The 24,297-nt window shown below is 38.5% G+C and overlaps 1 protein-coding gene across 3 annotated transcripts in view; it reads right to left on the minus strand.

Moving 5' to 3' along the window:
- gbf1 (golgi brefeldin A resistant guanine nucleotide exchange factor 1) overlaps positions 1 to 24,297 on the minus strand; it is a 164,048-nt gene that overhangs the window by 53,169 nt on the left and 86,582 nt on the right. For all 3 annotated transcript variants that reach the window (XM_028467807.1, XM_028467806.1, XM_028467808.1), the window contains 9 exons: positions 18,043 to 18,190; positions 17,235 to 17,467; positions 16,968 to 17,136; positions 14,174 to 14,385; positions 12,702 to 12,800; positions 10,551 to 10,745; positions 9,688 to 9,880; positions 8,575 to 8,712; positions 8,405 to 8,493 (listed from right to left, as the gene is read on the minus strand). In XM_028467807.1, coding sequence (XP_028323608.1) covers positions 8,405 to 8,493; positions 8,575 to 8,712; positions 9,688 to 9,880; positions 10,551 to 10,745; positions 12,702 to 12,800; positions 14,174 to 14,385; positions 16,968 to 17,136; positions 17,235 to 17,467; positions 18,043 to 18,190 — 1,476 coding nt within the window. The remainder of the gene's footprint in view (positions 1 to 8,404; positions 8,494 to 8,574; positions 8,713 to 9,687; positions 9,881 to 10,550; positions 10,746 to 12,701; positions 12,801 to 14,173; positions 14,386 to 16,967; positions 17,137 to 17,234; positions 17,468 to 18,042; positions 18,191 to 24,297) is intronic.

A 24,297-nucleotide genomic window follows, 5' to 3' on the forward strand; every position in this document is an offset into this window, starting at 1 on the left:
GAATTCTATTCCAGTCATTGACATTTTTTTTTTTCAATCTGAACTCTAACACCAGATTCTGAAAGATTGAAGTCATCAGAAAATGTTTTTAGCTTGTTTAGTTCTTCTGTAATCAGCAGTTGAATACAAAAAGTTTTACAAAAATCACCAGTTTCAGAGCAAAAAGCTAAAAAATAGGCTTTGTCTAAAAAAAATCTGTGACTTTGAAGCAACATCTGAACACTGGTTTCCTTCTAAAAGAAACAACAACAACACTGAGACGAGGCTTTTGATGGCAAAATTAATATTATTTTGCTATCTGACTCACAGTTTAATGTTTTGCTTTCTGTAGTTTGTATCTCCTCCCCCCGTCAACCACGCAGACCTAACTTCCTCTTCCTCCCGACACGCAGAAATGACACGTTTGGCCTGGTTAGTTGATGATTTTATCTCTCAATCGCAACATTATCAATAATCCAATCAGATCCACACATGTTCTTTGTTAGTACTTGGTGCTGTGAGCTGTTGGATACTTCACAATATCACTTCATAGCGTCATAATCTCCCTCGTCCCTGCTTCTTCCTCCTTAACTAATGCTCACATCAGTGGCTAATCTATCATCTTAAGGTGTACTGCTGCCACCTTCAGGGCACCGGGTGGTCACTACATCAACAGAGAAGCCTGATGTTCACAGGAGAACTTTGTTATAGTGTATCCTAGAAACTTCCGTGAAAAAACGCAATTGACGAGTTTTCTCATCAATGGCACTGAGTGAGTTAACGACTCAAAACACAAACATATTTGAAACACATTGCAGTAAGACGAGAAGCAAAAGCTACAGAGCAATTGTTTATGACAAACACAAGAGTCCTAGATCATTATATTAACAACAAAAGAGCTGCCACAATGCTTTAAAGACCAAAACAGCAGAAGTAATGGATTATTACTGTAATTTACTTGCTTTAATGGGTACTTGTACTTTTTTTTTTTTTTTTTTTTTTTCAAACATCTGTTTATTGAAATTTACATCACATCAACATTTCTTACACAAATATGCATGTTTCTTTTTTGTTCTCTTTTTTAACAATGAAAAGTACAAAGTATACCCCCCTCCCCCCAATGAAAAAAAAAAAAAAAAAAAAAAAAAAAAAAAAAAAAAAAAAAAAAAAAAAAAAAAAAAAAAAATAAATAAAAATAATAGAAGAAAATACAATAAAAAATTTGAATCACTGTCATTTACAATTTGGATTTTTCAAAATAGTCGATAAAGGGTTGCCATATCTCCTGAAATTTTGATATGTTACCTCTGACTGAGAATTTGATCTTTTCTAATTGTAACAGATTCATCACCTCCCTAAGTAGCGCTGGATGTGCTGGTGGGTTTTTCTGCTTCCAATTTAGTAATATCATCCTTCGGGCTAACAGCGTCACATAGCGTATCACATTGTATTGGTTCTTTGATAAAATTGTTGTTGTAGCTTTAACCCCAAATACAGCCAACACTGGGTCTGGCTCGAGTCGAATATTAAGAACGCTAGATAAAGTTTTAAAAACATTAACCCAGTAGTTACAAAGTCTCGGGCAGTTCCAGAACATATGTGCCAAGGAAGCTGGGGCCTGTCCGCATCTGTCACACAGAGGATCGACTGTAGGGAACATCTTTGACAGTCGTAGCTTAGATAAGTGTAGTCTGTGTAGAATTTTGAACTGTATCAGTCCATGTCTGGCACATACAGAAGAAGAGTGGACAAATTCTTGTGCTCTTTTCCATTGATTCTCTGTGATTTCCACTCCCAGATCCTCCATCCAAGCCTCTCTTAGGTGGTCTAGTGTTGTTGTGCAGTCCATTTGTGTTAAATTATCGTGAATCTTAGAGATCGCCTTTTTAGTCTGTGGTTCAGGCAATAACAGTGAGTCCATTGGAGAAACCAAAGGTTTGTTTGGGAAGGATGGAAATGTCTTTTTAATAAAATTTCGGATTTGTAAATACCTAAAGTGGTCTGTGTTGGGGATATTAAATTTCTCTTTTATTTGCTGGAATGAGGCAAAAATGTTGTCGATATATAAGTCATTGATTGTCCGGAGACCCTGTAAATACCATTTGTGAAACGACTTATCGGAAAGTGAGGGGGGGAATGAATGATTATTTATTATTGGCATTAGTGGCGAACATTTCTGCCAGCCAAAGTGCTTCCGGATTTGGGACCAAATTTTTATAGAGTGTGAAATAATTGGGTTTTTCATCTTTATTTTTGGCGTTGGCAGAGTAGAAAAAAGTACTGCTGCTAAGGAGGAAGGGGAGTCATTTAGATTTTCCATCTTAGCCCATTCAGCCCCCTCTGTGTGGAACCAAAAAGACATAGAGCGAATGTTACCAGACCAGTAATAGAGGCGAAAGCAAGGCAATCCCATACCCCCAAATGTTTTAGGTCTCTGTAGAAATGTTTTTTTAATTCTTGGAGGTTTCTTATTCCAGATAAATTTAGATATGGCTGCATCTAATTTGTCAAAAAATGATTTGTTAATAAAAATAGGGATACACTGAAAGAGAAATAAATATCTTGGTAAAATAGTCATTCTCACAATATTAATTCGACCCGCAAGGGAGATTGGAAGATTAGCCCACTTGTCAAAGTTACATATTGTATGGTCATACAGCTTCAAAAAATTATGTTTAAATAGGTCAGGATGATTTTCAGTAATATTTATCCCTAGATATTTAAATCGGTCTGATATTTTAAATGGCAGGGAGTTGAGAGTATGTATGTTCTGTTTGGCTTTTGAGTTAATTGGGAACAGTGTACTCTTTGAGAAGTTGATCTTGTATCCAGATATTGTGCCAAAGTTTTCCAAAATTGACAATATACCAGGCATCGATTTCGCAGGGTTAGAGATGAACAAGAGTAAATCGTCTGCGTATAAGGCTACTTTGTGCTCCGATCCTGCTCTCTCAATACCTTTATAATCTTTCTCTGTACGTAGAGAGATAGCGAGGGGTTCAATGGCAAGTGCAAATAGCAGTGGTGAAAGGGGACACCCCTGCCTTGTAGAGCGACCAAGTGGAAAGTAGTTTGAATTGATATTATTCGTTTTTACGGAAGCCTGAGGCTGAGCATACAATAATTTAACTAGGGAGATGAATTTTGAGCCAATTCCAAACTTAGACAGGGTTGAGAAGAGGTAATCCCATTGAACCCTGTCAAAGGCTTTTTCCGCGTCTAAGGAGATTAATATTTCAGGGTGTTCATTATTTGTGGACTGTGTGTAAATAATGTTAAGTAGTCTCCGTATGTTAAAAAATAGCTGCCTATCCTTGATAAATCCTGTCTGATCTTGCGAAATTACAGTTGGGAGAATTTCCTCCAGACGTGTGGCCAAAATTTTTGCAAATATTTTGTAATCTACATTCAGCAGGCTTATTGGTCTGTAAGACCCAGGGTCCAGGGGGTCCCTATCTTTTTTATGTATTAAAGATATATTTGCTAAATAAAAGGTTGGTGGTAGGCAACCCTTAATAAGTGCGTCATTGAGTACGTCAAGGAGAAGAGGAGAGATTTGACTTTTAAACATTTTATAAAATTCAGAGGTGTAACCGTCAGGGCCCGGGGTTTTTGAATTTTGCATATTTTGTATAGCCTGTTCTATTTCTGACGTAGTTATGGGTTTATCTAATAATTCTTTGTAGCTTAACCCTATTTTAGGGACATCTAATTTTTCAAAGAAAGTTTCAATCAGTGACATATCTCCCAGGGATTCTGAGGTATATAATTTAGTGTAAAAAATTTTAAAAACATTATTTATTTCTTCTGGGTCAATGGTAGTCTGACCGGAGTCAGTTTTTATTTCTGTTATTGTTCTTGATGCAGCCTGTTCTTTTATTTGGCGTGCAAGAATTCTACCAGTTTTCTCCCCATGTTCATAGTATTTATGTTTTGTTTGAGTTAGGAGTTTGGCTGTTTCTGTAGAGTAGATTAGATTAAGTTCAGTCTGGAGGACTATCTTTTTTTTATGAAGTTCTGGGGAGGGATTGAGTGCATACTGTTGGTCTATGGCCATAATCTCATCACTTATTTTGCTTTCTCTCTCTCTACGTTGTTTATTTATTGCACTTTTATAAGAAATAATATGCCCACGTATGTAAGCTTTCAATGCCTCCCATAATGTAGATCTTGAAGTGTCAGGTGTGTCATTAAATGACATATAGATATTTATTTCGTTTTTTAGTTTATCAACCATTTTTTTATCTGATAGTACGTTATTATCGAAACGCCATACCTTTGAAGCATGTTTATGTCCAAATACTAATTGCAGTGTTAGTGGGCCATGGTCAGATATTACAATTGGTTTATAATCACAGGTTTTCATCAGGGGCAAAAGTTCTTTATCAATTAAAAATAGATCTATCCTGGAATAAGTGTGATGGACTGATGAAAAGTAAGAGTACTGACGTGCGTTGGGAAATTGGGTTCTCCATGGGTCTGCCAATTTATATGTATTAAGAAACGTATGGATTTTCCTTGCGGATTTAGATAAAGCTGTAGATCTGTTTGACGATCTATCAAGGTTGGGGTCTAAGACCAAATTGAAGTCTCCACCAATTATCAATCGGTGAGAATTCATGTTAGGCAGTTTGGCCAAAAACATTGATACAAAATGTTCATCGTCAACGTTGGGTGCGTAGATATTAGCCAAAGTAATTGGGTAGCCGTATAGTTTACCTGTCACAATCACAAATCTCCCCTGCGGGTCAGCTATAACCTCAGACATTGCGAAAGGTATTGAGTTTTTGATTATTATGGCGGTGCCTCTATTTTTAAAGTTAAACGAAGAGTGGAATATTTGTCCTGTCCATTTGCAACGTAACCTATGGTGATCTTTATCCCTTAGGTGTGTTTCCTGTAAGAATGCTATATCTGTCTTTAGTTTTTTGAGGTGGGCCAATACGTTTCCGCGTTTTATAGCTCCATTTAATCCTTTACAGTTCCATGTGACAAACTGAACCAGGTTTCCAGATATATCAAAGTTATTGATCTTATCAACCATTATCCACCATTATGTAGTTTGAAAAACATATTTTTGCAGTGACATCTAAAATAAAAAATACATTAAAAAATAAACCCTGTACCGGGAACAAAACTTTCCCTTCAGAACCCCTTGCTACAATTCCCCTAACGGGGGACAAGCTTTCTAACATTTGTCGCTTGACTTACCACTAAGCTCCCATGTTAAGTGTACTTATTTGTTTTCCCTAGACCATTTTTCTTTCATGCCCTAACTTTACTCCCTGATAACTTTGTTCGTAAATTATATTAATAAGAAATGAAATGGCTGTGATAAAGTAAATAAAGTGACTTATAAGCACTAGTCATTTGTAATACTAGAATAGAAATAGAGTAACATGCACCTATAATATATATACAATATAATGATATTAATAAAAAATGAAATGGCTCTGCCTCAATAGTGATAAAGTAATAAGGTGACATATAAGCACTAAACATTTGTAGTACTGGAATAAAAATACAGTAACATGTACCTATAATATATATAAATTATAATTATATTAATAAGAAATTAAATGGCTCTGCCTCAATAATGATAAAGTAATGAAATGGCTTATAGGCACTAAACATGTGTAATACTAGAATAGAAATACAGTAATATGTACTTATAATATCTGTCAAACTAGTATTAAATAATTGTCCGTATATTTAACAATAACAAGGATGTATAATATATAACAAATAATAATATTTTAACCAGTATAACAACAGATAAACAGGCAATGTGGAGCGGCCACACATTCGTCTTTAATATCGTTTTTCTTTTTTTTTTTTTTTTTGTTTAAAGAGTTATAGTTACTCAGGTGTTTCAGGTAGGCACAGAGGGGCTCCGTTCTTCAGATGTCCTCAGGCGGGTGTGTGATGTTAGCCCTGATGAACGTGTCTGCGTCTTGTGGATTGGTGAAGGAGTGCCTGATGTTGTCCAGGGTGAATGTCAGCTTTGCTGGGTAGTACATACTGTATGGGATCTTTGCCTGGCGTAGCCCCGCCTTCACCTGGTTGAACGCTGCTCGCTGTTTGCCGACTTCTGGGCTCATATCAGGGAATATGTGCACAGGAGAGCCTTTGTAGATCAGACGGCCCTTCTCTCTGGATAATTTCAGAATTTTTTCTTTATCTGCATAGTAGTGCAGCCTTACAATAAGCGCCCGTGGTCTCTCTCCGTCCCGTGGTTTCGGCGCCAGGCTCCGGTGTGCCCTGTCAATCAGCAGCGGTGTGTCAAAACTTCCAGCTCCCAGCACGTCAGGGAAAAATTCCGCCACAAAGCGACTCGGGTTTCCCGCCTCGATGCCTTCCGCGATACCGACCACCCGGAGGTTCTGTCTACGGCTTCTGTTTTCGAGGTCAGTGCACTTCTCCTGCAGCTTTTTGTGATCCTTCGTCAGCATGTCGTGGTTTTTTTCCAAGATCACCAACCTGTCCGTTACATCGCTGAGTGCACCGCCTATTTCTTTCTGTTCTTTCGCCGTCTGTGCGTGTGCGTTACGCAGGCTGTCCATCTTGTGCAGAATGTCTTCCCGGAGCGCGCCGACCTCTGCCTTTGTTTCTGCACGGAGGGAGGTGATGTCGTTCTTTAACTCCCTGTGCATATTTTCGAGCTGTGCTTTAATATCGGCCGCCATCGCTTCCCGGCAAGACTGTAGCTCCCGTTTCATTTCGCTCATCAGGGACTCAACCACGGTAGGTGAAACGTGCTTATCCTCCGCCATTATGTGTCCTCCTTCTGCTATGCTCGATGGCGATAAGAGCTTCTGTGTATATTTTCGGCTGGTTCCTTTTTTCATGACAAAGCACGTAGTTCCACCCGATGAATACTCGCGTGCCGCCCACAAATTTCTTTTAGTTAAGGTCTAGGGATCTATTTTGACAAAGGATTTAACGGAGCTGGTCAACTCTCCTTGCTCACTCCATGAACCGGAAGCGGAAGTCTCGGTACTTGTACTTTTTTGAGTATATCTCTAAAATGACTCAGGCCAAATGTCTGCTACTGGTACCATGTAACCTGGTACTACCTGCCGCAGGAAGAAATGCCGGCGACTAAACCAACAACCCCACTGGCTGCCAGTGAGGATGGTGAGAGACTGGACATCCTACAGAGTGAAAAAGAAGATGTGTTTAAGGTCCAATGTGACCTATCCCAGTCGGGTGCTGCGTTATCACCAGAGGTTGCGTACCAACAACTTGTACACTCAACCAGCCGCTGCAACGGGAATCATTGCCAGTTGTCTCGGCTTGTCCTCGCCACTGGAGAACTTTGATGCTCAGCCAAGATAGCACTGCTGGTAATGCAAAAGCCAGCAGTGCTTTAAACCCTTTTATGCTAACGCTTTCATGAAATGGTTGAACAGTTGAATTATCATACCGGCTTGGATGTCGCCTGGACTAACAAGGTTCGTGCTGGCCTCCCCCCACTCCGGGATCAGTGAAAAGTATGCTAGGAGTCAAGAGGAAATCTTTGACTTTGGCGGAGTGGAATGTACGAACGCTACTAGACCAGACTGGAACAGAAAGACTTGAACGTCAGATCACTCTGGTGGCTTTAGAAATGAATCACTATAACATCGAAATAGCAGCTATGAGCGAACATCTCATGGCAGGATAGAGTAACTCACTACTAACACATCCTGGAGAGAGCTGGGCTACCATCTATGGCAGACTTGCTAATAAAGAAGAACTTATGATGGTTAGGCCATGTAGAACGAAATGGATCATGAGCGTTTGTCAAGACAGCTGCTCTACTCTCAGTTGAGCAAAGGAATGAGAAACCAAGGAAGACCTCGGCTTAGATTTAAGGACGCAACTGAAAGAAATAAGAAATGGAAATATATAGAACTGGATAAATGGAAGCAGAATGCAATAGATTAGCAGATATGGAGATGTATGATGGGCAACTGAAGTAAACATGAAACAGTCACAGCTATTTTTAACAGACTGTATATGATGATATCTCTAAATCAGTCATTTTACTTACTAAAATAAAAACCTAAAAAAAATATCAAATTCACAATAAAAACTCACAAAAATGACTCACAAAAATGACTGAATAATATACAAAACAACAACAAGAACACATACAAAAGAAAAGTTACAACAGGAATGCAAAAAATAACTCCAGGAACTAAAAAAAATATAAATACACAAAAAAAGCAAAAATACCTAAAAAAAATATATACAGAAAAAAGTATTCCAAAAGGACAAAAAAATAAAAACAAATATACTGAAAATTACTCCATAAAAACACAAGACGACTACATGTACAGTATATATCTAAAAAAAAACAACCAAAATACTCAAAATGACTCCAAAAACACATAAAATGACAGAAAAACAAACATACAATTAATGTGAAAATGCTGCTCACCTTTTTCTTGGTTTTAATATCCAGTAACTCTTGAGAGTTTGGTAAACAGGACAGAAAACGATGAGGTATTTTTGGAGTTCGTTTCTCAGCTGTAAAACAAAACAACATGTTTGACCACGTTTACAACGTAACTAAAGCATTAATAGAAGTAGAAAAAGTAAATATCTGACCAGTGTCGATATCTGCTTGATCTCTTCTCCCCATCCTCATCTTCTCTGCCATCAGATGTCCACTGGTTGGTGGACACTTGTACTGGTTCTCTGTCTTTAAAGAACTCAGTCCGTTGGTGTTCTCCACTATGTTCACCTCTACAAACCACAACCATACTTCAATTACTCCACCAACTTCATTTTAGCTTCTTTTTGAAGGATATGTTGAAGTTCTCTTTTATCAGACGACTTTTTTAAGGAAATCTACTTTGATCTCCCGACGCGTTTCGACTGTCAACAGTCAGTCTTCCTCAAAGGCGTCTGCTAATCACTATGATGTGTCGCAATGAGTTCCTCTTTCTGATTCCCACACCTGGAACTCTCTGCTCCAGAGAACATCGGGCGACAGAAATAACTCATAATGACGCATCAAAACCGATTCTTTGATTTCATATCTAAATACTTCTATTTGGTATGTAATTTTATGTATTCTGTATTATACAAAAATAAAATTCCTGAACACTTTAGAAATCTCTTTAAAATAACCTCACAGATTAAATCTTATTCTACATCGTTCTAAATGTCTATCGGACATCTTGCAAAAAAACTGGAAGACTTTAAAATGCTACAGTATAAGTTTTTGGTTGCACCTGACTAACTTTGTGGTATATTTTATTTTGTTGTTCAATCTAAGCTTTTATGGTTGGATTAGTATCCTGTGAATTATTTGACACTGATATAATCACAAACCCTTTGCACTCACAATATTTTAATCTGATTGTAAATTGAACCATTTATTTGAGCTTATCTTTCATTTTTTAAATACTGTATATACATTTATTTTTTTAAGTTCTGTTGTTTTTATTGTTCACAGATTACTAAGTACGTAAAGGCTTCAAATAAGCTCTTCCAGCTTTCTGCGTTTTTATGAACTGTTTATCCATCTTTTATGTGATAATGTGTATTATTCAGTAATTGTGAAAAATATAAATAAATAGGAAAGCAATCAGCAGACACCTCTGAGGAAGACTGGCAGTTGACAGCCAAAACATGTCAGGAGATCAAGGTAAATTTCGTTAAAAAAGTTGTCTGAATAAAAGAAAATGACTCCAACACTTGCAGCGTGCAGCGTACCTGCTGATGAAGGAGCTCCGTTCCCGTGTGAACTCCCTCCGTCCGCTGACGCGTTCTCCGTGTGCTCCTGTTGGGCGGTGCTGTTGAGCACCTTGTTCTGACAATGAGCCTCGGTGCTGTCGATCACCGTCAGCAGAGCCTCCAGAGACAGAAGGTGGGTGGTGTACAACTGTCCTGATACGGGGAACGCGTTCTGGAACGAGAACAAACCATGTGACGTAAGTCAGCTGATCACTAACAGAGTGAAGCAACGTTTAAAAGTATGTCTGAAAAAATAAAAACATCTAGACCAGTGGTTCTCAACCTTTTCAGCCCCAAAATAAAGGTTCCAGAGAGCGGGGACCCCCACAGTAGCTGAAGGTGGTTGAACACAGACATGAACATTGAAGAACAGTCATGTGGAGACAGTAATTTAAAAAGTAGGAACAAATAGTTTAAACTGGCAAATAATGGGCATGACAAATTGTGAAAGTGGTTAAATTGGCAAAAATAAAATAATGAAATATGGTGAAGAGGTTAAAAGTGACAATAATGGGTCAACATATGTGACATTAGGTGTAAAATTGGTAGAAAGGGTTTATAAGTGCTGAACAGTCATTGAAATGTGATGTAGAAGTGTCAGAAATGGGAGAAATGTAGCAAAAAACATTAAAAGGATCAAAAAAATAGACAGAAAAAGTGATGAAAATAGGCTAAAATATGGTGAGTTTGGTGTAGTTGCAGAGAAATGGTAAAAATAAGCAAAAATGGGCTCAAATTGTTCGAAAAATATTCTCAGTATCCTCTTTCTCAGTGTCTCTTGACCCCAACAGGAGTCCTGACCTCAAGGTTGAGAACCGCTGGTCTGAACAACATGTTTCCACCTTGGAGAGCAGCTTGGTGAGGTCTTCAAACATGTTGGTGCAGTAGAAGTCACAGTCGTAGTTGATGTAGAGCTCAGTGACGAAGCTGGGGATCCTCCACAGCTGAACCAGGGCCTCCAGAGCCGTCTCCTTCATCTCATACGGCATCTTCATGTTCTCCGACGTTATCACGTCCATCAGGATCTTCAGGTACATCTGCCACAAGAACACACGCTTCATGAGAATCAGTCAGAGTTAATTACAATTTTCAACTAGAATATTAGCATTTTCTGAAGAAAATGCAAGTGACGAGGCAGGTGTTGACCGGTGTCGCACTGCATTAGCTTAGCATTAGCCTAGCATTAGCTCAGCGTTAGCATTAATCCAGCAGTAGCCTAGAATTAACATTAACCTAGCGTTAGCAATAGCATTAGCCTAACATTAGCACAAACCAATCAATAACATTAGCCTAACATTAGCATTAATCTAGCAGTAGCCTAGCATTAACATTAACCTAGCGTTAACAATAGCATTAATCTAGCAGTAACAGTAGCCTAGTATTAACATTAACCTAGCGTTAACAATAGCGTTAATCTTGCATTAACATATGCCTAGCATTATCATTAACCTAACAGTAGCATTAGCCTAACAATAGCAATAGCCAAGCAACAGCATTAGCCTAACATTAGCAATAGCCTAGCATAGCACTAACCTAGCATTAACCTTAGCATTAGTGTAGCAGTAACATAGCATTAACATTAAACTAGCGTTAGAAATAGCATTAGCACTAACTTATCATTAACATTAACCTACTGTAACTTGATCTTGCAGTAGCCTAACATTAACATTAACCTAGCGTAAACAATAGCACTAGCCCAGCATTAACACTAACCTAGCATTAACATTAGCCTAACGTTAGCATTAATCTAGCAGTAGCAGTAACCGAGCATTAACCTAGCATTAGCAACAACATTAGCCTAACAGCATTAACCTAGCATTGACATTAGCCTAGCATTAGCCTAACAGTAGAATTAGCACAACAGTACATTAGCCTAGTATTAACATTAACCTAATATTAGCACTAATCTAGCATTAGCTAAACATTAGCAATAAGGATGAAAAAAGTTGATTTGGGTTGAAAAGGTGCCTCCGGCATCCTCACTAATTACAATTACGTCTTCATTTATCCATGATCAATTACAATCCCATTAAACATAGCCTTCCTCTTATGTTAGCTTTCTGTTATCCTCTCTAATGCTAAGGGGTCAGTTTGACCCATGTCTTAAATCTGCTATAAAATACTCTAAAAAAAAAAAATGTATACATTAATTATTCTGCTTTTGGTGCACTTACGCCAAGGAGGTTCTTTTCCTAGTTTTATACTTTCCTCCCCAATAGGGAAGTCAGTTTAAAGCCTGCTTTTTCCCCCTCACCTCTCCTCCTGTTGTTCTCCCACTTTTCATCTAAATACGGGGTGCCTCCCATGCCCATGGTGACCCACAGTTCTCCCGTTCTGGTCCTCCCATGTTATACGTGATTCTTTTAATTTCTTTAAACGGGAAACTGAAATGTTTATACAGCACTTTGTGATTCATATCTGTGAAAAGTGTTTTATAAATAAAATTTACTTACTTACTATACATGTTTATATCACATGATTGCAGTCATTTTTAAAAGCAAACTGTTAAAAAAAAAACTCAATTTGTACAAAATCCTGCAATTTTTCTTCAATTCTTTCACAACATTTCCTTAAAATAAATAAAAAACAATCACAACATCAAGAAAATGTAGGTGATATGTAACTATTAGTAACATTGTTAAGCTCCTTCATCAAAGAAAATCTGCGCCTTTTTTCTGTCACTAAACATAGATTTATTTTTATACTTAAATGTTAAAATTATCCTGTAGAGAAGTGACAGGTAGTGGGAAAGTGGAAGTCTGTTTTGTTAATTCATTCTGTAAAGAAATAAATAAGTAAAAATGATTTTTTAAAAATTAAATCATAATTGACAGTCAATTATCTGAACTCAACTACAAGTCAATTGCGATTACAACAGCAACAGATTGTTTTCAAATATAATTACATCATAAATGTAATTAATGATCAACTCCACAATAATAATTGGCCTAAACCCTGGAGTCAGTGCACGGCATGGTGGGAAAGGTTTTTACCTCCAGCTGGAACTTCAGATGTGCTCTCATGCTTTCAAAGAGTAAGAAACAGACTCGTATAGAAGAAGCATAAAGGTTCATACGATCCACGTTCAGCAGCTGCAACACAAGAACACACACATATATCAGGAGTTTCCTGGTTCTCCTCATGGAGCCAAAACCTCTAACGAGTCCCTGATGTGACTAGCCCCAACAAGTCCTAGCATCACTGTGTTCACTGCGTTTTACCTGTCACAGGTGTAAAGAGTACGGATATTTCCAGTGACGTGCCGTCAGGGTAGGCAAGGTAGGCAGTGCCTACCCAAGGGTGAATTGATATTCTGATTATTTGTTTTAATTATAATATAATTATAAATTATTTATTTTTCCATTTCCAATAGCCTACAGTACCTACAAGTTTGAAAGTGTCCGCATTTTGTGCGTTTCATAACCCATTTTATTAAACAGCGCTATTTCCTGGAACTACTGCAGTGTCACTCCGCTGTAAGGCAGAGCGAGGCCACGCCCCCTCCCAAAGGCACGTTGCTGCTCTGCCTCTGTTCCCATTGCGTGGTTTTCCATGTTTGCGCATGTGCAGTCAGTTCCCCAAGATGAAAACCATTTATGTCCAAAGGCAGCTCTCTACGCTGCCTTTGGACGTAACCGTGCTATGCTAAATGCTATACGTAAGTTCACAGTACATTAGTTTATTGATATCACGTGACCACTGCTGATACGTTCTCTAGCTAGTGGGCGTGATAACACTACAGTGTGAATGACAGCGCCAGAGATGATAGAGAAACTTTTTTTTGAGGAAAAACAACATCTTTTAAAAGATGGAGACCAACACCTGAGCTACCAGACCTTCAGCAAAGGTAAGGTCAGAACATTGTTGGTACTTTCTACAGTGAATGGAACAAAAGGAAGGATTGACTTTGTGGATGATCCTCACTGAGGATGTTCTGAGTTGTTGTTGTTATTTTCTCTCTGTTTCTGTGTTTCCAACAAAAACAACAGATGTGCTGTCGTGTCATGAGATATACTGTATCTTGTTGGGAGAGTATGGAGACTATATTAAATAAATGTTTATGTTTCTTTAATGGTGTTTATGATGTTGATTTTGTTAGATGCATAAATACTTGTTCATGTGGATCTTGTTGGGTTTTTTCTTTCTTATTATGAATTTTATATTTTGATAAGTGCATTGAGATGACTTTGTTGTAAATTGCTTTATACAAATAAAGTTGATTTGAATTGAATTAACACTTCCCAGCAGAAACATATGAAATTGTCATTGGTGGTCTCCATTTGCAAATAATAATTTACACAGTAATAGTTGGGTGTAAAAATGTAACAAATTACATGACCTATTTTAAAACATACTTAAGTACCAGTAAAATGACTGATTTAGAAATATACTCAACAAAAGTACAAGTACCCATAAAGACAAGTGACTTACAGTAACGTGAGTTGTGGTAATGGTGTGGTTTTACCTGGAACAGGTGTCTACACAGCTCATCTTTGACCAGCACCAGTAGAGACTGGTAGCTAGAGATCTGTGCTGACTCCAGTGCTACAGTGAGCAGCTGTAACCCCATGTGCATCATAGCATCAGTGTTGTGTCGGTCATGAGGATTGGTCAGCGAGATCAGGAAACGGAACAGCTCCCGTAGACACGGCAGACCATAAGGGATGAGGGACGCACCTGTAGAGAGACGAGGACCAGATTCAGAGAGGACCAGGTTCACAGAAGACCAGGACCAAAGAGGACCAGGACCAGAGAGGACCAGGACCAGAGAGGACCAGGTTCAGAGAGGACCAGGACCAGAGAGGACCAGGACCAAAGAGGACCAGGACCAGAGAGGACCAGGTTCAGAGAGGACCAGGTTCAGAGGGGACCAGGTTCAGAGAGGACCAGGTTCAGAGGGGACCAGGTTCACAGAGGACCAGGACCAAAGAGGACCAGGACCAAAGAGGACCAGGACCAGAGAGGACCAGGACCAGAGAGGACCAGGTTCACAGAGGACCAGGACCAGAGAGGACCAGGACCAAAGAGGACCAGGACCAGAGAGGACCAGGACCAGAGAGGACCAGGTTCAGAGGGGACCAGGTTCACAGAGGACCAGGACCAGAGAGGACCAGGACCAAAGAGGACCAGGACCAGAGAGGACCAGGACCAGAGAGGACCAGGTTCACAGAGGACCAGGACCAAAGAGGACCAGGACCAGAGAGGACCAGGTTCAGAGAGGACCAGGACCAGAGAGGACCAGGACCAGAGAGGACCAGGTTCACAGAGGACCAGGACCAAAGAGGACCAGGACCAGAGAGGACCAGGTTCAGAGAGGACCAGGACCAGAGAGGACCAGGACCAGAGAGGACCAGGACCAGAGAGGACCAGGTTCAGAGAGGACCAGGACCAGAGAGGACCAGGACCAGAGAGGACCAGGTTCACAGAGGACCAGGACCAAAGAGGACCAGGACCAGAGAGGACCAGGTTCAGAGAGGACCAGGACCAGAGAGGACCAGGACCAGAGAGGACCAGGTTCACAGAGGACCAGGACCAGAGAGGACCAGGACCAAAGAGGACCAGGACCAAAGAGGACCAGGACCAAAGAGGACCAGGACCACAGAGGACCAGGACCAAAGAGGACCAGGACCAAAGAGGACCAGGACCACAGAGGACCAGGACCAGAGAGGACCAGGGAACACTACAGGTTGGTTCACAGTCAATGACATTTTACAAAACAAGTACGTCTTCAATTATCCATGTTCAATTAGGATTTTGGTGACCAGCAATTTGTCCAATTACAATAAAAAAATAAAAATAAAATACAATACAATTACTATTTTCCCCTGAAAGTCAGTTACAATTACATTATCAATTACAATTAATCCCAATTACTGAGCCTTTGATGAATAAGCTCATAAAACGTAACCATCCTCTTGTGTTAGCTTTCTGTTAGCATCTCTAATGATAAAGCACGTGTCAAACTCAAGGCCCGGGGGCTAAATCCGGCCCTTTAGAGCATCAAATTTGGCCCCTTGAGAAAGTAAAAATAATAGTAAAAACATGAAACATTTTGTAAATGAAAAACTCATTCAGTTGTTAATATCTCAGTCCCTAAAAATACAAAAAATCTATTAAAATTCACATTATTTGCAGAGCTCACTTTTCCAGTTCTTTTATCACATGACGACAGTCATTTTTTATCTGAAATTGTTGAAAGAACTCTAAATTTTTCAAAAATCTTGCAAATTTTAATTTGAATTATTTTAATTTTATTTTGTTTAATAAAAAAAAAATAACTTAATTTACTTCATGACTTATTTTGTAGTGTGGAATGTTTAGAAAAGGTTTGATCATGTGATGTCACTCAAACAGAGAACAATAGTCAGCATCATTTATTATTAACCAATTGTTTACAGACAGTTTAACCTTCAACATAATATCTACAGTATTCTATGATTGAATAAAATAAATAAAAAATCAATGGGGGGATTTTTTTTTTTTTTTTTTCTTAATTCGGAGCATCTTTGGAATTTTGAATCTAATATCCTATATTGGTTTTCAGGCTAATATCAAACCGATATCGAATCGGGACACCCCTAATTTATATATCATTTATCTGTGGAAGTGCAAATCAGGGCACATTAATGTTGAATTTTCTCTTTTTCTCACCGTAAATCTGTGGCCCACTTTAGGTCAAACTGGTCTGTATTTGGCCCCTGAACTAAAATGAGTTTAACCCCCCTGGGATAAAGGGTCAGTTTGACCCATGTCTTAAATCAACTGTAAAATACACTAATAAATATGAACTATCATCTAATTAGTTTCTCATCTATTGATTACCTTGTTAAGATTCCTAATCAATGAATATATTGGTATTAATATTTATAGTGTGGGCGTCTGAGTCTTCTTTCTGTCACTATGCTCATAGATTTATATTTATTTATTTAAATGGTATAATTATCCAGAAGAGAAGTGGTCCTCACACTGAATAAAAAGTATTTAGTTTCTCCTAAATAGATTTATTTCTATAGTTTTGATCATCTCCCTCCTGGTGTGGAACCAACACTGATCTTTGTGTTTTCACTTCATGTTCTAATTAAGATCATTTATGATCATAAAAGCCCATATTTTTCATATATAAATATTAATACTTTTAATTGTTACTTCTCCACTTTCTCTCAAGTTGTTTTCTCTTACAATTACATCATAATTGTAATTAATTACGTGATTAAAATTGCCATGGAGCCCAGCCCTGGTCTGAGCCACAGCTTTCCTACCATCTCTCTGCGTGGTCTGAGTAAATCGAACCCCTCGAGGGTTCACGTAGTCCATGTCGTGGACAGAGGTGGTGTCGGACTGATCTGCACCGGCTTCTTTATCTTCTAGAACCTCAGGGATGGATTCCACTGAGGTGGACTGGGTGGGTTCAGCTCGTCTGTTTTCACTCTGAGTGGAAGAAGAGACACGCCCACAGGTTAAATCTGACTACTCAGCACAAAACAACATGGGTTCCAATCATTTGAATCAGTTTATTTTCCTCCTACCTGAGCCTCCAGGATGGGGGTCTCACTCCCAGGGAGGGCGTTAGCAGAGCTGGGTGAGCCCACAGCTGAGCCACATTGTTCCAGGTCTGAAAGGTCCTCCTTGGACGTGGCTTTGGAGCAGGAGTCTAGACCACTGTCTGTGGTGGAGGGGCTACAGATGGAGGAACCAGTGCTGTCTGAGGCTGGAAGGCTGGTCCTACTCAGGCCTTCATCGATGAAGGGAACCCCCCCTGCTGCAAACACAAACAGCGTTAGAGACTCACGTTTACACAACAGATGGAGAACATGGAATTCACGTTTGTTTTTATCTTTTACAGTATTTAAAATCAGACCACAAACTCACATACATTTACACGCTTTTATTTCATAGAAAACTAGTGACTGAATGTTTAGCAAGTGTAGCATACAAACGTCACATTATGCCTTTTCTGCAGTAAATCACCATTTAGCATTATTTAGCTGAAAATTAAATGAAAATATCTCTTTGACACAGTTTAAGTTAACATGTGTAAGTAGTACAATAAAATAAACTGAAAAACAAACAACAAATCAACAATATTAATAAGACCCAACATGTCCAATAGAAAACAATGGGATGTTTACAGGCAGTGGGGCCATGTGACATCATCAATCACATGATTTAAGATGGAGGAACACAGGCTCTAAAACTGTAAAGTAGTCCTATAAGTGAATGAAATGAATATGGATCATAATAATGTGTTTAGTTAGACATAGATCTACTAATAAGGTTAATCACAGCTCACAGAGCAGTGTGAGGTTTTAACTGATGCCACTGAGCGTTTCTTACTGGACAGGTTGTTGTTGCTCAGGGCGTTGGACGGGCTCGTCTCCGTCTGACCAGAGGAGCTTCGGACCATGTGACGAGGAGGCCTGGGCGACCGCTTCTGCTTCTTCCATTTGGAAGATTCACTTATTCCCCCAGCACGCATCTTTAACTGTGGAGAGAACAAAGGACATGAAAGGACCTTTATTATCTAACACACACTAACTGTGTTCAATCACCATCTTTAGCTCACTGGGAAAACTGGAGACTCAACACACACAGCATCCCAAAAGGATGGGCTCAAACATGACTTGTGACTACATTCTGTTGGTCTTTGTAAACACATGCTGGGTGTGGGAGGGTAGGGACTGTCCAAACGCATAATAACCACCACGGTAATGAAGCATTTAGAGAACTCCTGCAGGGTCTCCGATCTCCCATGATCATGGAAAACAGACGCAAAAATAAAACTCACGTTGTGAAACGGAAAAAATGTATCTCACCCGGTTCTAAATTCAGGTGCCAACATGACACGGAAATGTCTCACGAGCACGTTTTAGGACGATGTACGATTTACACGCTTTTTGATTCAAACCACCACTCACTTTGTTGTTGTTCTTGTTGTGTACATACATTTGGCTGATATTTGGTAGCTATAATCTATGGATGTGGACGCATCAACGCTCGAAAGCCCCATTTTTTATTTGGGGCCCCAAAAGAAGAAAACAAAACGAAAGTCGATTTCTCATTTATTTACAAATCAAATATTACGACGGTTGATGGTACTGAATCATTGGCACATACCAATATATAAATGAGGCCCATTACCCCGTACTTGTCACGGGGGCGCCAGTGGTCCCCCAAAGGCACCAGGGGGCCCCCTGGAGCCCAATTTTAGGAAGGCGTAGTTCATCCAAACTTGTTTTTGCAAGAAAACAGGAGAATGAATGTCCAGAAAAAGTAAAAAATTGACAAATATATTTATTATTATTTTACTTACTGTAATCATAATAATTCTAATTATTATTATCATTATAATGTTTCAGTTTTTTGCATCATTTACCAAGTCAAATTCACTGTAAACTCAAACATTCAAAGTAATTAAATAGATTAAGTAGTTTATACTTAAAATTATAGAAAAAGTTCTACTTATTTATGGTAAGTTGGTGTAACTTTTTCTGCCTTTTTTTGAGTAACAAATAAAAAAATTGAGTAAATGGAACTATATTTATTTATAAGTATATAAATAGGCATAACTTAAAAACATAACGTAATAGAAATAAGTAATTACATGTTACGAATGATAGAGTCCTGTTAGTTCTGTTGTTTCAAACAGGGATTATTTAGCACATGTGATAAACATATTCAAAAGTAAGCAGATGCTACTTGAAACACCTACGTGGAATGGAATCCAACTTGGAGAAGTTAAACAGCTGAGCTTTCGATAAGGCCACCATATTAGATTACTGACCTTTGAGAGATGGACCCAAAGGCTGAAGGAAAACTGACCAAAAAACTAATCGTTATCTCATGTGACGCCCTAATACAGCCGTTCAACGCTGACTTATCTGACTATTCTAAAGGACGTTGTGTCGAACTGAAGATCAGTTTACCAGGCGACACGTTGGATTTTGTACAAAACGTGAGAACAATTCTCTGGTTGGAAGTAATTAAATGTTTCAATAATAATATTAAGGGATCAAATCACACATTTCTATGATTTTTTTCCTGTTGAACGGGTGAATGAGGGTTAGCATTGTGGCTAATGCCACACTCATGACATAATCTTACTTAATTTCAGTGTAACCGACTCATTTTTGTAAAACATCTGAAGCATTTAAAAATACAAATCCAGTAAAGTCAGAGTAAACAATCTAGTAAAGTCATCAAAACAATGAACGTGTAACGTGACGAATAAATGAGAAACTCTGAAAGGGAAGGTTTGTTAAGGTTTAGGGTTAACGCTGAAAATAAAGCTAATAACTTCTGTAAATGCAGTTTTTATATGATTTATTGTCATTACACTCACAAATCATTGGAACTTTGTTTAATCAGCAGCAGAAAAATCCCAACAGATAATTAAGAAAATTCACCAAAGTAAAAGTTCTCACCAATCCCTTAATTATTGACATTAAAGATATAGAAAAAGTAGCAGGTTTTACAGAGTAATGAGGAGAAGTTGCATATATAAGTCAATGCAGCATGCAGAGGTCACATTACAGGGGCTGTAAAGAGAATAAAAGGAGATTTGTTTCATTAAGGGAACTAAAAACACACGCAGCCTTTAACAGATACGGCTACCATCAGAATATATAAAGAAATAAAGTTCTTACTGAACTTTAGAAGTAGAACAAACCCAGATATGAGCAGACCAAAGTCCACAAACATCTGAATAAATGGATTTGTTTATTGTAGCAACTTTAAAGGAATCCTCCACCGTTTTTACAAATGTGACCTAAAATCTTTTAAATGTCCTTATTGGTAGATCTATGTCTAACAAAACACATTATTATGCACAATATTTGTTTTATTAATTTTAAAAATAGGACTGTTTTAGAGCCTGTGTTCCTCCATCTTGAAATCAAGTGATTGATGATGTCACACGGCCCCACTGTCTGTAAATATGCCATTGTTTTCATTGTTTTAGATCATTCAACAGATTTTTAGATCATTTAACAGATTTTTTAGATCATTTAGTAGTTTTTTCAGTCAAAATACTAGAACTTTTGGTTGCTCTAACAAACCAGGAAAAGTTAGGTTGTTAACCTCTGTCAGAATATTTCTACATATTTTGTATTTTATATTAACTAGTTCAGTGCCCACAGGAAGTATGTGTTGCTATAGAAACGTGGGAAGATGTGGATGTAAATCTCTTTTGTTACAGAAAGAAGATAAAAACAGTTGTGACCACAGGGGGCGACAGTTCCAACTCTGAGGTTTGGGAGTAGACAATGAAGCAGAGAAGAAGAGCTCTCCTAAGGGACCTTTAGGCAAGGCAAGGCAAGGCAAATTTATTTATATAGCGCATTTCATACTCAAGGCAACTCAATGTGCTTTACATGATAAAACATTCAATTGTTTAAAATCAATAAGAACATTTAAAATCATCAGTAAAATCAATTAAAATCATCATGACATCAACAACATGACAAAAAATCTCTCTTTCAATCATATGCAGTAGAGAAAAAAAGTGCCTTTAACTTTGATTTAAAAATGTTCACATGTGATGCTGACTTCAGCTCTGCTGGCAGTTTGTTCCACTTCTTTGCAGCATAACAACTAAAAGCAGCATCACCATGTTTACTGTGAACTCTGGGCTCCACTATCTGATCTGTGTCCATAGATCTGAGAGACCTGCTGGGTTCATACCTGACTAACATGTCACTGATGTATTCTGGACCAAACCCATACACAGATTTATAACCAGCAGCAGAACTTTAAAGTCTATTCTGAGGCTGACTGGGAGCCAGTGTAAAGACTTTAAAACTGGAGTAATGTGCTCTGACCTCTTTGTTCTGGTTAAGACCCGAGCTGCAGCGTTCTGAACCAGCTGTAGCTGTTTGATGCTCTTTTGGGGGATTCCTGTCAGAAGACCATTACAATAGTCCAGTCTGCTGGAGATAAAAGCATGGACCAGTTTCTCCTGGTCTTTCTGAGCCATTAAACCTTTCACTCTGGAGATGTTCTTTAGGTGGTAGAAGGCTGTTTTTGTGATAGATTTGATCTGACTGCTGAATGTAAGATCTGAGTCAATCAGAACACCAAGGTTTTTGACTTGGTCTTTATCTTCTAAAGATCCAGACTCAGATACTTGCTGACAGCAGTCCTCTTTTCCTTGTTACCAAAGACAATCACCTCCGTCTTGTCATGGTTTAGTTGAAGGAAGTTTTCACTCATCCAGCAGTTTACTTTTTCTAAACAGTCACACAACACCTCAATGGGACCATGGTCATCTGGGTTCAGTGATAGATATAGTTGTGTGTCATCTGCATAGCTCTGATAATCAACCTTACAGTTCTGTAAAATTTGTCCTAAAGGAAGCATGTAAAGGTTAAACAGAAGGGGTCCAAGAACAGATCCCTGAGGAACCCCACAGGACATTGGTAATCTGTCAGATTCAAAGTTTCCAATGCTTACAAAATAGCTTCGCTCCTCCAAGTATGACTTAAACCATTGCATTACTTTTCCATTTAGTCCAACCCATGTTTGCAATCTGTGCAACAAAATTGTATGATCTACAGTGTCAAATGCAGACTTAGATCCAACAGAATGAGAACAGATACTTTTCCTGAATCAGTGTTCAACCTTATGTCATTGATCACTTTGATAAGAGCAGTTTCAGTGCTGTGATGAGAACCAAAACCTGACTGAAATTTATCAAATATTTTGTTGAATGTTAAGAATTGACTCAGTTGGTTGAAGACCACCTTCTCAATGATCTTGGCCATGAATGGAAGGTTGCTGATTGGTCTATAGTTAGCCAGTATAGAGGCATCCAGTGTTCTCTTTTTTAACAGCGGTTTCACAGCAGCTACTTTCAGGGATTTTGGTACGGTGCCTGATTGGAATGAGCAGTTAATTATCTGACACTAATCAGTGACAATTGACTTTACAACAGTTTTAAAGAAGTTTGAGGGTATTGTGTCAAGGCAACACGTTGATGGATTCAGCTGCTGAACAGTCTCCTCTATTGTTTTTGGGTTCACTGTAATAAACTCTAACATTGTAGTTGACTCATCCCTCAGTGGTTGAAGCTGTTCAAGCTTTTTGTGATTTTGCTGGTTTGTTCTGATGTTTGACCTTATTGATTGTATTTTTTCATTGAAATATACAGCAAATTCATTGCATTTTCCAGCTGACAGTAATTCAGGGGCTATCTGATCTGGGGGGGTTGTGAGCTTTTCAATTACAGAAAACAACGTGCGAGAGTTGTTGACATTTTTGGCAATAATTTCAGAAAAGTATTGCTGCCTTGCTTTGAACAAGCCATCATTGAATTTTCGCAGACTTATTTTGTACAGTTCTAGATGAATTTGGAGTTTTGTTGATCTCCATTTACGCTCAGCTCTTCTACAGTCAGATTTCAAATTCTGCATTATCTCAGTCCTCCTCCAAGGTGTTTTCTGTGTGTTTGGTTTTCTCTTAGTTTTGATTGGAGCCACCACATCTATGACATTACAGACGTTTCTATTATACTCATCCAGAAGATCATCAACTGTCTCAGCACTCAATGTTGGTGTCATTGCTATGGCTTCCATAAACTGTGCACTTGTGTTGTCATTTATGTACCTTTTCTTTAAACACACATAACTAGGGGGAACAGATGTTACAGTCTCTAGGTCAAAAAAGACACAGAAATGATCAGATAGAGCTAAGTCTCTTACATCAACAGCAGAGATATCAACACCTTTAGAGATAACCAGATCCAAAGTGTGACCTTGAGTGTGTGTCGGACCAGTCACATGTTGTGTAAGACCAAAAGTATCCATTAAAGCATACAGTTCTTTGGCAGTATTGTCCATGTTATTGTCTACATGAATATTTAAGTCACCTGTTATTATTAAAAAGTTGTATTCAGTGCATACAACTGACAGCAGTTCAGCAAACTCATCCATGAATTCTTTAGAATATTTTGGGGGTCTATAAACGACTAAAAACAGAACTCTTGAATCACCCTTCAGTAAGAATGACATATATTCAAAGGAGATAAAATCACCAAATGTTATTTCTTTGCACTGAAATATTGATTTAAAAATGGCAGCAACTCCACCACCTTTCCTGCAAGTACGACACTTATTTAAATAAATAAAGTCTTGTGGTGCACTTTCATTGAGAATAGTATTACTGATACCATCATTCAACCACGTTTCATTGAGAAATAAAAAGTCCAAGTGATGTGTCAAAATAAAATCATTAATTATTAGTGACTTGTTAACAAGAGATCTAACATTAAGAAGAGCTAATTTTAAAGACTTTACTGGAGACACTGGTGGACTTTTTGGATGACATGTTATAGGAGTCAAATTTTTATCTCTATAAAGCTTTTTGCTTTTCTTTAATTTCACAATTTTACCTGTGTTACCTGTCACCACAGGAATTAAAGAAGCTGCATTAACTCCATAGGGCCCTGACTTTTTCTGGTTGTTCCTAAAAATAGAGCTATTGCAGTCTAGACCCAGCACACATCAGACCTGTGTCGCTCTAAGTTGAACACAGCTGGCCTGAGGAGAAGAGTGATCCTGAGCCTGGTATCGTCGAGGAGGGATGGGTGGTGCAGAT

Source organism: Gouania willdenowi, chromosome 15 (assembly GCF_900634775.1).
Source record: "Gouania willdenowi chromosome 15, fGouWil2.1, whole genome shotgun sequence".
NCBI classification, from domain to species: Eukaryota; Metazoa; Chordata; class Actinopteri; order Blenniiformes; family Gobiesocidae; genus Gouania; species Gouania willdenowi.